The 13,373-nt window shown below is 41.3% G+C and overlaps 1 protein-coding gene across 5 annotated transcripts in view; it reads left to right on the top strand.

Moving 5' to 3' along the window:
- The window catches only part of HYCC1 (hyccin PI4KA lipid kinase complex subunit 1), a 162,778-nt gene that overhangs the window by 113,605 nt on the left and 35,800 nt on the right, over positions 1–13,373 (top strand). For all 5 annotated transcript variants that reach the window (XM_073630088.1, XM_073630084.1, XM_073630087.1 and 2 more), the window contains one exon: positions 6,819–6,935. In XM_073630088.1, coding sequence (XP_073486189.1) covers positions 6,819–6,935 — 117 coding nt within the window. The remainder of the gene's footprint in view (positions 1–6,818; positions 6,936–13,373) is intronic.

Here is a 13,373-nt window from a genome sequence, read left to right as displayed (position 1 = left end):
AAAGAAAAGCAAAAAATTGATTATGTATGCAGAGGTGAATGAATAATAACAGGTATTAAAATGGAGTGCAATAAAGGCATCAAACATATAACAATAGATGTAAGAACCAGGAAACAAATGAAACGAAACGTATATCTTTGCCACAGAAATGTGACTGATCCTGGTATGGATGTATACATCCATAAGGGTCGGTAGTAGGTAGCCCCCAATAATCATAGTGTATATATGGTGATGAAAACAACCATGGTTCCCTAATGTCCAGGTATCTGGTGGTACCTATTTGAGGGGTGGTGATGTCCAGCTCAACATCTTGCTCAACATGTTTTGCTTCTTCAGGAATTTAGGGGTTAAAATGCTTACATAAAACCATGAATAGCCCACATGAGAAGAGGACGGGGAGGGCACTCCAGACTCCCAAAAAAAAGGTAGACATGGGGACACACTAGAATATTGGAAATGTCTCAACTTGGAGGCAGAGGGGCAAAGAATCCTATTTGGCCAGGATAGGTATATATATTTTCCTTGGGATTATAAAGTGCCTCTATATTAATACTGGATGTATAATTACTTGGTGTCACAGAACTATATACTGCCAAAATCCAATTCGTTCTTAAGGGCTCTTGTAGGGGCACATCCCACATGTTATCGCTCTATGATACAGTGTAATACAATACTGCTGGTGTGTTCAAGCAGAAAGATGGAAATCAAAATAACAAACTTTTTTTTTTTTTTTTTTTTCCAATAGCAATTTTTTATTACAAGCAAAATAACAGTTTCTTGTACACAAGTAATGACAATTGTACAGATATTTGTTTTTGCTTTGTAAGCTTAATAGTGAGCACATAAATTCACCAAAGTAATAGTTCAACAATTATCAATGCACTGTAGATTGGAGGTGTAATCAAAAAAACTGGTTCAATAACTTCAATAAAATATGACCAATCGTCAACGTTATTTCTTAAATTGCATATGATTTACTTATTTGTTCAAAATACTTTAATCATTATACACTTAATGCATGTATATTCTAAATAAGATGGAAGAATTATAGGAAAAAAGATAGAGGGTGAAGGAAGTTAGGTAGGAAAATTGACAGAAGTCCAAGGGTTGCTATAGTTAATTTTCTGTGAATGCGTCATATTCTTCAGAATATTTAAAGACTACCCAAGTTTTTATTACATTTATCGGTTGTATCGTGGGCTGTTGTCCTGATTTCTTCCTTAGTGTATAAGTTGTGTACCTCGTGAAGTCACTCTTTAATTGTAGGAGTGGTTGTGGTTTTCCAGTGTCTAGGAATCACGGTTTTTGCAGCCATAAGTAAGAATCTGGTGAGCGAACGTTTGCACTTTTTCATTGAGCAATTAGAAATACGGTATGTAGTAAGCAACATACTGCTGTTAGGTGGATTGAGGATTCTGTGATCAGCTTTATGATCTCATAAACTTTCCGCCATAATGGCTGTATCAAGGTGCAATCCCACCAAATGTGTTTGTAAGGTGCCTTTCGCCTGGTTACAGCACCAACAAAGAAAAATTAACACATTCATACTCCCCTACAGTATATGGATGCAGCATTGATTCGATGCTGCAGCTAGCTCTAAGACACAGAACTGAGCGTTCAAATGACTGCTGATCGCTCACTTCTTGGTCTTCACTGAGCTGAGAGCGGTGACTGTCAGTCACCGCTCTCTGCTCTGCCCCTCCAGCACACACTGGAGCACTGGGCCTTGGAGAGAGTGGTAGCCATTGGCTCAAGATCTTAGCGGTGTGCTGAGAGGCTGAGTCAGCTTCCTTTCAGGCATTTGGGTAGATCCTGACCTTTAAATTGGTGACGTCAGCCGACAGTGCAGTACATTCCTGTGCCCGAGAAGTATGGCCAAAAAAAGCTTTTTTAGGCAACCTATTCATGTTGAATGAGCTGGCAGCATACCATATATCACAGAAAAGTGTGTTTTCTTTGTGTTTTGGACTTTATTGCAGAGGGAAAGCCTTCAAAGCACAAATCATTGTGGACTTGGATTTACACTCAGCTAAAATTTGATATGCACTTGAAGCAACAGACATTGGGGTCACTCAGCAGGACCAGTTCACTCTAATTTACTATTTCTTCTGTCTTGAAGCACACAGCATGATAAAGATAAAGAAGTACCGTATATATTTAATTCCCAGTCACAGGGGCAGTAAAAGAGAGAATGTTGCTTGTGTACAATGCGAGCTGAGAGGGGGGGGGGGGTGATGCACAATGTGTGATGTAGACCAGAATTACAATTAGTGGGAATCTGTTCCCAGGGCATAGTCCTGCGTGCCTGTTTATTCTGCACTCTAGTTACATACACAGTGGGAAAGGAGCCTGGAGCTCTGTTATCAGCACATACTGCAGAGCGACATGCAGGAAACTTGAGATCATTATTTTCTATATTTTAAATGTTCAACGTGATCCAAAAAGTGAATTGTTTTTCTCTTTTCCATGGTCTGATTAACCCCCATGCTCCTCCTGGTGACCATTGGCGACAATACAGAAAACACAACATTTTATGATTTGTCAGACACAGAAGATGAGGGAAATCTTCTAATAGGTCAGACTGCAGACATAGACATGAAGGGGGTATTAACCATTCTGTACCATTCTGTACTCTGTGCAAGACAAAAAGAGAACCCAGCTAACGTGCCCTGACTGATCTCCCTATTATCAGAAGTGGCATGCAGATCTTCTTACCCAAACTGAAGAAGACTGGGATTTCTGCCTAGATCACTTCCTAATGGATATGATCTCTGCCAGGGATAGATTTGTCCAACTGCAACTGCTACATAGTCTGTTATACCCACAGTGACTGTCCTGTATCTCCCCTCCACTAATTTGCTACCTGTCCCAAATGTACTGAGAGCTTCTTCCTTCATATGCTGTGGACTTGCGCGAGATTGCAGGACTACTGGGAGGGAGTCATCTGTTGTTTTATACTGTAGGGGGAGTGGCGGTCCCATCAGACCCACTTTTTTATGCATGTTGAGTATTACAGACAATCTTAAGATAACTCCAGGGCTGCTGTTAGAAATCAAGAGGCCCTCTTGAAAACAAAATTTTCACTAAAAATACACTAAAATCCTCATTAGCAGACACAAACCTAACATAACTTTCAAAATTCCTGCAAAGATAAAACTGTATTAATGTTTTGTGTGCAAAATGAGGTCTCGATGCTCATTCACATGGGTAATGTGGTCTGTGCAGTGTGAATCATCTTTTTTTTTTTTTTTTTTTTAATGTAGCTGGAGCTGTGTGCAGGCAGCCTGTGTCACGCGGCTGCCTGGATTTGATGGACGATCGAGGGGTTCATCTTTGGTTTGGACAAGGTTGGGATAGGCACCCCCCTTATTAGTAACTGCCTTGGTCCTTATTAACAACCTTAACTCCCCCCCCCCCCCCCCCCCCCATGCCTTTACGATCTGTTGGCTGTGATTTGAGGCTATTTCTGGGATTCTTGTGTGGAGCCATTAGACTCTACTGCAGACATAACATTGGCTGTTTTTATCTGCGGTGAACCTGTTGCAGGCTGTTCTATTGAATGCTTTAAATCTATGACCTTCTAAATTACCCTGAAGAAGGGGATCATGTTTGCTCCTAAAATGCTTGGGGCATAATGAGAAGAGATTATCACATCAATATCTTTAGGAGGAAACACATACACAATATTAGTATAATGTTCAGCGCTAAACCATCTGATGAAAGAGATTAAAGTTTAAAATTTAAATGAAAAGGCGTGCATCTGCATGCTGATACATGACGGTGCAACCATGTGAGTGGATTGAAAGTTCTGGGGGATGAACCCCTAAAAAATAGTCTCTAAAAAAACATCTCTAAATGGAGGCTGTAAAGGGAGTGAGGCTGATCACTGTGAACAAAAGGAAAGCAAAAGGAGGAGAGAGAAGCGCCAAGCCAATCCTTTAAACAGCTTAGGAATTTATTCAGTATATAAGTATAAAAACAACACTAAAAACTTGCGTGAAAAATGTGTGTGTGTGTGTGTGTGTGTGTATGTGTAATATAAATATATATTACACATAGATATATTCACATATATATTTCACATTTTAAATTATGTCTCTAAGTCGTACACTTGCTTTTTAACAATTACAGCATATATGTTTTTAAATCGTTATCTTCCCAGCTGACACCGCTAATTGCAGTTCAGAGTGGGTTAATTGTATCCTCTATATAAATGTGATGTGACTGTTAAAGGATCAGCTGATGAAGGCGAGGCTGTGCCTTCAAAAAACGTTCTGATTGGCCAGACAGCGTGTGGGCGGCTCCCCGGTTTGACAGCCCTGGATCACTCCCACCCAGAGACACACAGCTGACGTCTCCATGAGGCTCATCGAGGCTCCAGCTGCGGCTAACACGCGGTGCTCGTGGATCCCTCAATAGAGACTTTCAGGCGGTCCTCCTGTGACACTGCACATGGAAGCTCCCACCCGCTCTAGCACTTTGCAAGCACATTTTTCACACAAGTCTTTAGTGTGGTTTTATACTTATATACTGAATAAATTCCTAAGCTGTTTAAAGGATTGGCTTGGCGCTTCTCTCTCCTCCTTTTGCTTTCCTTTTGTTCACCTCAATTTCTAGCTCTACACAAGTCAATTTTTATCATGTTCTGTTATGTTGATCTAATGGTGAAGTATGCAACAAGGGTTTTTATCTCTGTAATTAATAAAACTTTATATTTTAATATTTCGATTGAATATTTGACTTGCCTATAAAGTCCCAGTGTACCGGGGAGTACCTCTTTGTTCTTATATTACGCTATGGGGACGCAGCAGGTGGACGAACACAGCCTCAGGTCCTAATTTCACAGTCGCGTGGGTGCAGGTGTACAGCCCCAAACACAGACAGCGTGTATTTAGGGCCATTCACTCACACCTGCACGCTTATCAAAATAGGACCTGCGACTGTGTTCATAGAGCCACTGCATCCTCATAGAGTAACACAGCTCCAGCTGCACAAACTACTCATTCACACTGTATGTGTGAATAAGCCCTTAGTTTTTGTTTTGTTTTTTTAATTGTTGTTTACAATTTTTTAAAAAGGTTTTACCATTATCCATGATCACACAATGAACTCATCACTGACTTTGTCCAATAAGAAAAGGAAGGGCCCCTTTTCCCGTCCCCTTCCACTGCTCTCCATTCTGACACATCCCTCTGTGTACCAGTAGCAGCCAGTGGGACAGGTAAGCCAGCAGAGCTGCAGTAGGAGGGCCCGGACACGAGGTAATAAAATGTTAGCAGAACAGGGAGGGGAATCGGTGCAGAGGGGGGCAGTTGCAGAATGATGCCCAATGTCTCCCTGCAGCAGCTAAAACCCAGGGGTGGGAAGGGAGGACTGAAAAAACATTTTGCAGCTGCTGTAGAGAGCCACACAAGGCATCGTTCTGTAATAGTACCCTCATCCTGCCACTCTGATTCCCCCTGCTGTCTGGGCCCCCTGTGTGCCCGAGCCCCCTACAGGAGGACCGGGGGTACCCCCTGTCGGCAGCCCTGATTATCACAATATCAAAAACTGTTCAAGCCCTCTATGCTTGAAGAAAGGTTTTGTTTCAATGGATGTCGCCCTTACTGCCCACTGTAGCTGAATGGAATATAGCGGTCAACAAGTTACTGCCCCTCTACAAACTTACCTATGCCAGTCGCAATTGTCCTAGGAAATTTGATAAAGCCTGGGCATGTTGGATAGATGCTAAGGGTATAACCATATAAATGTATTTTTTTCAGTGTTTACTTTGTAACTTCTTTCTGATTTTAGTACATCACACCTTGAAGGATTACCTGCCTCACTGCTGCCAAAGTCATAGGGAGAGATGGGGAAATGTCAAACATGCAATGCTTGCAGAACAGCTTACAAATATTTCTAAACTAGAAGGATTCTGCAAGGAGTAGGCAAAATTCTTAAAGCCTAAGGCCCCTTTCACATGGGCATCTTCCGTTTTGATTAGCAGGGCAAATGTCTGCTGATCCCCTGCCGATCAGAGCAAAGAGGGCAGATGACAGGTCTGTGTCCGCACAGTTTATACAGAGTGGATACGGATCCGATCCGCTCTGCTTAGAGGCAGGAGAACAGAACCCCTTCCATTTGTTTTTAGCAGTCTGGATTGGATCAGAGGTAGGCGGGTGTAAATGGACACAAGTCCATTTTACACCCACCGGCCCATAGAGGTGACTGGACCATCCCATCAGATTTGCCTGAAAAACTGACAGGTGGACCTGATCAGAACGGTGGTGTGAAAGGGGTCCAACTCCATTCACAATTTTCTAGTATAGGATGGGGAAGAGTTAAACTGTGTTTTTTAGGCTTATTTTTCTGCCCGCTGGGGACAAGATAAGAGGAAACCCATTCATATTTATGGGGCCCGTTCACACCTATATGATGTGTGGGGAGCTTTAAAAAAAAAAAACACTAAATGCTAAATAAAACACTCTAAAAATATGTGTGCAGCCTAGGTTTACTCATATACAATGCGGGGGGGGGGGGCCCTGCACCTTTTTTGTGTAAATCAAATGCGAGTTCAGCCATACAACTGGCTGAACTTGCATTGCACAGATATTGCATGCGATCGGCACCGCAGTGCGGGTGCGCATCACATGAGATGTCTGTGTTCACACAAATGTGAACCTAGGCGCGCACACACACAAGTGTAGCAAAGGTTGTAGACAAGAATTGATTTTTTTTTTTTTTCTTGAGCAGTGGATGTGTTGTCTTTAGCAGTTACTCCTAGAAAGCTTCAGTTTCCATTTAACATATGAAATCCTTGGTATCAATCTCTCCTGCAGACTTTGCCTCAGTGGATATCCTCGCCAAAATGCAAGAAAATTCAAAGGCTTGAAGAACAGAATACCGGTTTCCTCAGAGTTTATGGTCCAGCTTCTCACTGGCATTTACTACTCATTGTAAGATCAAAACTTTGATACAGTACTTTCAGTTTATTGTGCATCTACTGCAAAACTTCTTTTTTTTTTTTTTTTTTTTTTTTTTTTTTAATTTTGCACTGTCTGTATACTTTTTTTAAAAATTGCGCAAACATCCCAATTAGCAGGACAAGCTTTCGGATTGCACCCCCTTCTTTAAGGTCCTGCTTGGATCTTAAAGAAGGGGGAACACCCGAAAAATTGTCTCAAACATTTGGATTTTAGTGCAAATAAAAAAAGGTGTTATGGAAAGTGCTCAATTTTTTTTTTTGTATTCAAATGCATGAATATGGCTACCACCGCCTTGAGTAGGATAAAATATGGAAAAGGTAGGAGCAATCTTCCAATGGGCACTCCAGTTGTGTTGTCAGCTTTCCCTTCATTTTATGTTTTGGCTCTTGGATAGAAATTGAAGGGGAATATCTGTCCAATGGGACACGCAGAATAAAAAAACAATACTGAGTGGTTCTAACTTTCTCTACCCTTCTCTTTTTCTTTTTCTTTTTTTTTTTTTTTTTTTTTTTTTTTTTATTAAAGCGAAAAAAATTACCATTTTACTAGATGCACTTTAAAGTACACCTGTACTCAGGAAATTAAACAATTTACATATTCCTAACATGCAGGGGAAAAAAAGCTTTAAAGCAAGCCATTTCTGTCCTATAGCTGATTTTAATGTGAAGTTACCTCTTCTGGAAGATCTTAAAAAATGAGGGCCATAAACCAGTGGCGGCTGGTGGTGTGTGTGTTTGTTTTTTTTTTTTTTTTGGGTGGGGGGTTGCATGTAATTGCACATGGCACGGTTCTCGACGGTTAGGGACAGATGCACCCTTGGACACAATTTACATCCAAGCATGCACATCTGTCACTGTCTGCAGGTAACCATTCCATTGGGCAACTATATACAGATAGTGTGAGCCTGTCATTGATTTGCAGTGGCTTTCTGTCCACCGCTGATTGGAAACACCTGGCCATACCCACCACAGAAATGTGCAGTTATGGGAGGTGTACTGCTTAATTTGCCTGTGTTTATGGGCCCTAAATACGGGTTGTGTGTGTGTGTGTGGTTTGCATTAGAAGTCTGGCAGCTTGCCAAGATTTTTTTACGATAGAAAATGGCTAAGATTTTTGCATTTTGAAAACCAATTCTGCCCCAAGCTCATAGATACAGAGGTGAATGAGGGCTTGTTAGAAATGCTTTTACTTCTAGTTTGAAATATGTAAATGCTTTATTATGCAAAGTCTAGGCACAGGTTTACATTAATGTATGGTATGTCAGTGTTCCAGCCTGCAGGAGATGTGTATTTGTATGTGTACAAAGTCACATGCTGTACAGCTAATTTTGTCCAAAAACATTTTTTCATTTTGTTTGTTTTTTTTGAGTATTTTTTGCAGGCCAAGTCCCTATTATTTTCCCGCTCAATAAGCATTCCGAAATCCTGACAGGAAGTTTAAAAATGTTCAGATGAAGATATAGGATGCAATAAAGTTTTTTAAGTAAATTGGGGGGGTTAGAACCTCCGTTGTATTTTCTTGTCCCTCAGTTCTTGTCCTACTGTCACAGGGACTAGAAGTGAGATGAAATTTCCCAAGGGAGTCACCGATGACCAAGAAATGTAACAAATCTTTACTTTTTTCAAGCCTATTCAAATAAAATGTGGGTTTTAAACAGTTAGAACAAGTGATTTAACTGCACCAACCTGCTATGAGTGTTCTGAAGGGTGGGGGAGACAATAGACCAGGCAAGTTATAAAATGGAAAAGATGCCAGTTCCACTCTACTTCTACCCCATTCCTTATCCATACATACACTATCTCACAAAAGTGAGAACACTCCTCACATTTTTGTAACTATTTAATTATATCTTTTCATGTGACAACACTGAAGAAATTACACTTTGCTACAATGTAAAGTAGTGAGTGTACAGCTTGTATAACAGTGTAAATTTGCTGTCCCCTCAAAATAACTCAACACACAGCCATTAATGTCTAAAACGCTGGCAACAAAAGTGAGTACGTGTGAAACGCAGTGAAAATGTTCAAATTGGACCCAAAGTGTCAATATTTTGTGTGGCCACCATTATTTTCCAGTGCTGCCTTAACCCTGTGGAGCTCTGATGGAGTTCATCAGAGCTTCACAGGTTTCCACTGGAGTCCTCTTCCACTCCTCCATGACAACATCACGGAGCTGGTGCATGTTGGAGACCTTGCACTCCACCTTCCATTTTAGGATGCTCCACAGATGCTCAATAGGGTTTAGGTCTGGAGACATGCTTGGCCAGTCCATCACCTTTACCCTCAGCTTCTTTAGTAAGGCAGTGGTCATCTTGGAGGTGTGTCTGGGGTCGTTTATCATGCTGGAATACTGCCCTGCGGCCCAGTCTCTGAAGGGAGGGGATCATGCTCTGCTTCAGTATGTCACAGTACATGTTGGCATTCATGGTCCCCTCAATGAACTGTAGCTCCCCAGTACTGACTGCACTCATGCAGCCCCAGACCATGACACTCCCACCACCATGCTTGACTGTAGCCAAGACACACTTGCCTTTGTAATCCTCACCTGGTTGCCAACACACACGCTTGAGACCATCTGAACCAAATAAGTTTATCTTGGTCTCATCAGACCACAGGACATGGTTCCAGTAATCCATGTCCTTAGTCTGCTTGTCTTCAGCAAACTGTTTGCGGGCTTTCTTGTGCATCATCTTTAGAAGAGGCTTCCTTCTGGGACCACATGCATGCAGACCAATTTGATGCAGTGTGCGGCGTATGGTCTGAGCACTGACAGGCTGACCCCCCATTCCTTCAATCTTTGCAGCAATGCTGGCAGCACTCATACCTCTATTTCCCAAAGCCAACCTCTGGATATGACGTTGAGCACGTGCACTCAACTTCTTTGGTCGACCATGGCGAGGCCTGTTCTGAGTGGAACCTGTCCTGTATGGTCTTGGCCAAGTACTGCAGCTCCTTTTCAGGGTCTTGGCAATCTTCTTATAGCCTAGGCCATCTTTATGTAGAGCAATAATTCTTTTTTTCAGATCCTCAGAGAGTTATTTGCCATGAGGTGCCATGTTGAGTTTTCAGTGACCAGTATGAGAGAGTGAGAGCGATGACACCAAATTTAACACACCAGCTCCCCATTCACACCTGGGACCTTGTAACGCTAACGAGTCACATGACATCGGGGAGGGAAAATGGCTAATTGGGACCAATTTGGACATTTTCACTTAGGGGTGTACTCACTTTTGTTGCCAGTGGTTTAGACATTAATGGCTGTGTGTTGAGTTATTTTGAGGGGACAGCAAATTTATACTGTCATACAAGCTGCACACTCACTACTTTACATTGTAGCAAAGTGTAATTTCTTCAGTGTTGTCACATGAAAAGATATTATAAAATATTTACAAAAATGTGAGGGGTGTACTCACTTTTGTGAGATACTGTACAAATTAGACATTTTAGGTGATCCCAAGCTGGTATAGCTGTTGTCCCACCAAGCAATAGCAGGGCATTTTCTGAGTGCCCTAAGCTGTCTGTGAGAACCCTCGTTTTTAATTTATTAAGCAATAAAGTTTGATCAAGGCTGATTTTGCAAGGAGAACGAAGGGAGGCTCACGCATTTTCCAGTGTTCTTTTTATGTAATTCACAAGGCAGTCTGCGTGTTGGAAAATGACTCTTCTCTATACAGATGGATGAGACCCTGGAACACTTATTCATATTCATTAGTGCATGTTAAAGGTTTTCACATTGGCCACATTTTAATGAATGATGCATGTTTCACAAATACTAATGTAGAATAAACACTTATACTTGAAGTATTATCTTATTGATGTATCAGCGTCAAAAATAAGAGTGGAGAGATAAAGTACTGAAACCATGGTAACTATCACGCACAGGTATCCACAGCTATAAATGGTACAAGTTTAGACGCCAGGAAACAAGTGGGTGGAGGACAGAAATTATTCTCTCTACTTTGTTCAGGTTTGTTAATCTAGCCAAGGACATAAAAGTGGGCAAAGAATGGGGTAACCAGTGGCAATGATGAACCATGATTACAAGTTACACCTCTTTGACGTAACTTTGTAGAACAGGACATAGTATTTGGAGTCAGATTTATTCTAGCTTTTAAAGAAATTATTTGTACAACTTGCAATATAATAAAAACTGAAGAAGGCTCATAACAAATGGAATGTGTACTAATTTATGTATTTAAGATTATTTTGTCATTGATACTAGTTGTTCTCCATTCTGGGCGCACAGAAGTGTTTGGCAATCTCCATGAAAGTGGAGTTGGCATAATAGATTTTAAAACTGAAATCCAGGCATATATAAATACATGTTAATTACGTGTATGTGAACCGTCTTAACTGTCAAATAAATTCTTAAACAGAATTTTGTAGTCTAGGAACCCCTGATAGACATCACATCCAGGTTTTGCAGTTTAGAATGTTCTGCATACTTCACTGCAGTTGTGTAAAATAAATTGGTCTAGGACTGCCTCACCCTATGCTTGAACAATGAAGGAGCAGTGCACTGATAACCTGATTCCTCAGCTCTCCTCTTTTCACAAATTTGGACAGTACCTTGCAATGAGGAAGAGACTGATGATTGGTTAACAGTGCTACTCCTTCGCTCTCTCCACCAAGTGATGCTGTGGAGAGGATTCCAAGAAGCCGAATAGAAGAGATTCTGGTATTTTTAATAGCAAATTTTATTAAAACCACTATATTGTGACTTTTTAAATCTGCCTGGGTCTCTGTCATATGCAAGCACAGGGGGTATGCCACACCCCGTGTGACTGAGATTCCCCCTGCTGATATTTCACCAAAGCCCCCCCTGACGGGGCTCCTAAATGAAATTGTGAAAAAATAAAAAAATTAAAAAAACTACTAATGTTTGAGTTTTGGAGTGCACACCCTAATGCAATTGGCTGCGCACACCTATAGTCTCCATTTTATTGATGGCCATTAGAAGATGATTCAGCCACCTGAAGATTAGGGCACTTTTCACATGAGCAGTGTCCAAATAGGTCCGTTTTTCAAGAGGATCGGATTGGCAGCTCCATACGAGCAGCTGGATGAAAATGAACTTGTGTTTAATTTATATAATTTACCTCCAAATGTGTCCAGGTTTAGAAAAAAAAATTAGAAAAGGTTTGTGTCCTCTTTTTTTTTTTTTTTTTTTTTTTTTTTTTTTTTTACCTAAACATGACGGACCTGAGGTCTGAAGTAAACGGATGCAAGTCAGTTTACATTAGACCTCCAATAGATTTTAAATGGGTATGGAAGGCTCCAGTTTTAAAATGCAGCAAAAAACTGATGTCTTAAAAGTGACATCCATAACGATCTGCTCTGATTCAGCACGGGATCTTTTCATGGATCTCTTCCTGATCAAACTGGATGCAGCCCATTTAAACGGGGACTAAAACCCAAAAACAAACACCATCCTTTATCATATTTTCCTAGAAAAGATGAATGGCTGTTTTTAAGGGCTTTTCACTCAAAAATAGTATCAGAGCTTTGGTTTGTTGCTGGTAGGAAACATTGTTTCTTTCTCATCCATTGAGGGACACAGGATGTCTTTAAACTTCAGGTTATACTGCTGCCTATAGGAGGATTGGACACTGGCAAACGAACCGTAGATGAGCTCAGGATCCATCGCCCTCCGCTACCAGAATGCCTTAGTTTTTGCTAGTGTATTAGGAGGATGGATCTGCTGTTTGAAAGACCTATATAAGCCCCCCCCCCCCTTTTTTTTTTTTTTTTTCTTTTTTCTTCACTTAACTCTTCTCTACATAGTTGCTAGAACTCGTCTCTGATTGCAGCCATCTGACACTGCTGTCCTCAGCCTGATATTGACATTGCTGCATCTGGACCCCACTGAATTGATACTGCAGAGATATCCTGGAAGTGGTCCTGTCTCTGAAGGATACCTTTTGTGAGTAGGTCAGTGGGGCAGAGCACTGGCAACAATTTCAATTTTGGTGCCAAAGAGCTGGTTTGCTGAACCCACATGTAAGAAGTGTTTGATCTGTTTGGCCTTTGAAGAACGTGTGTTTGGATCTACTCTTGATACCGTTATCAAGGACACTACTGGTGGCAAGAGCAGCCACCTCTTCATTAAAAGAAGCCATATAGATTATACAGAAAAGTCTCCTCGCTATATGTGAGACCTCCTTTTCATTTTGCTACTCTGTCAAACCTCCCCCAAGCTTGACTCCGTCTACCTGCAAGGTCTAGCACCCAGTCCTCCAAGTGCTCGGAGAAGCCTTTCTTAGCATGAAGGTGCCAAGATGCTTTCCAGAATGGGGGGATATTTGTTAACCTTTGTGGACACTTGAACAGCTTGCATCTCAGACACTTGTGTGCAAGAGGTGATATCTCAGGGCTACAAACTCGAGTTCTGCTCCCAGCTACTTTCTCG

Source organism: Aquarana catesbeiana, linkage group LG05 (genome assembly GCF_042186555.1).
Source record: "Aquarana catesbeiana isolate 2022-GZ linkage group LG05, ASM4218655v1, whole genome shotgun sequence".
Taxonomy (NCBI): Eukaryota; Metazoa; Chordata; class Amphibia; order Anura; family Ranidae; genus Aquarana; species Aquarana catesbeiana.
The sequence above is the reverse complement of the archived record's forward strand: the minus strand, read 5'-3'. Positions and strand labels throughout refer to the sequence as shown.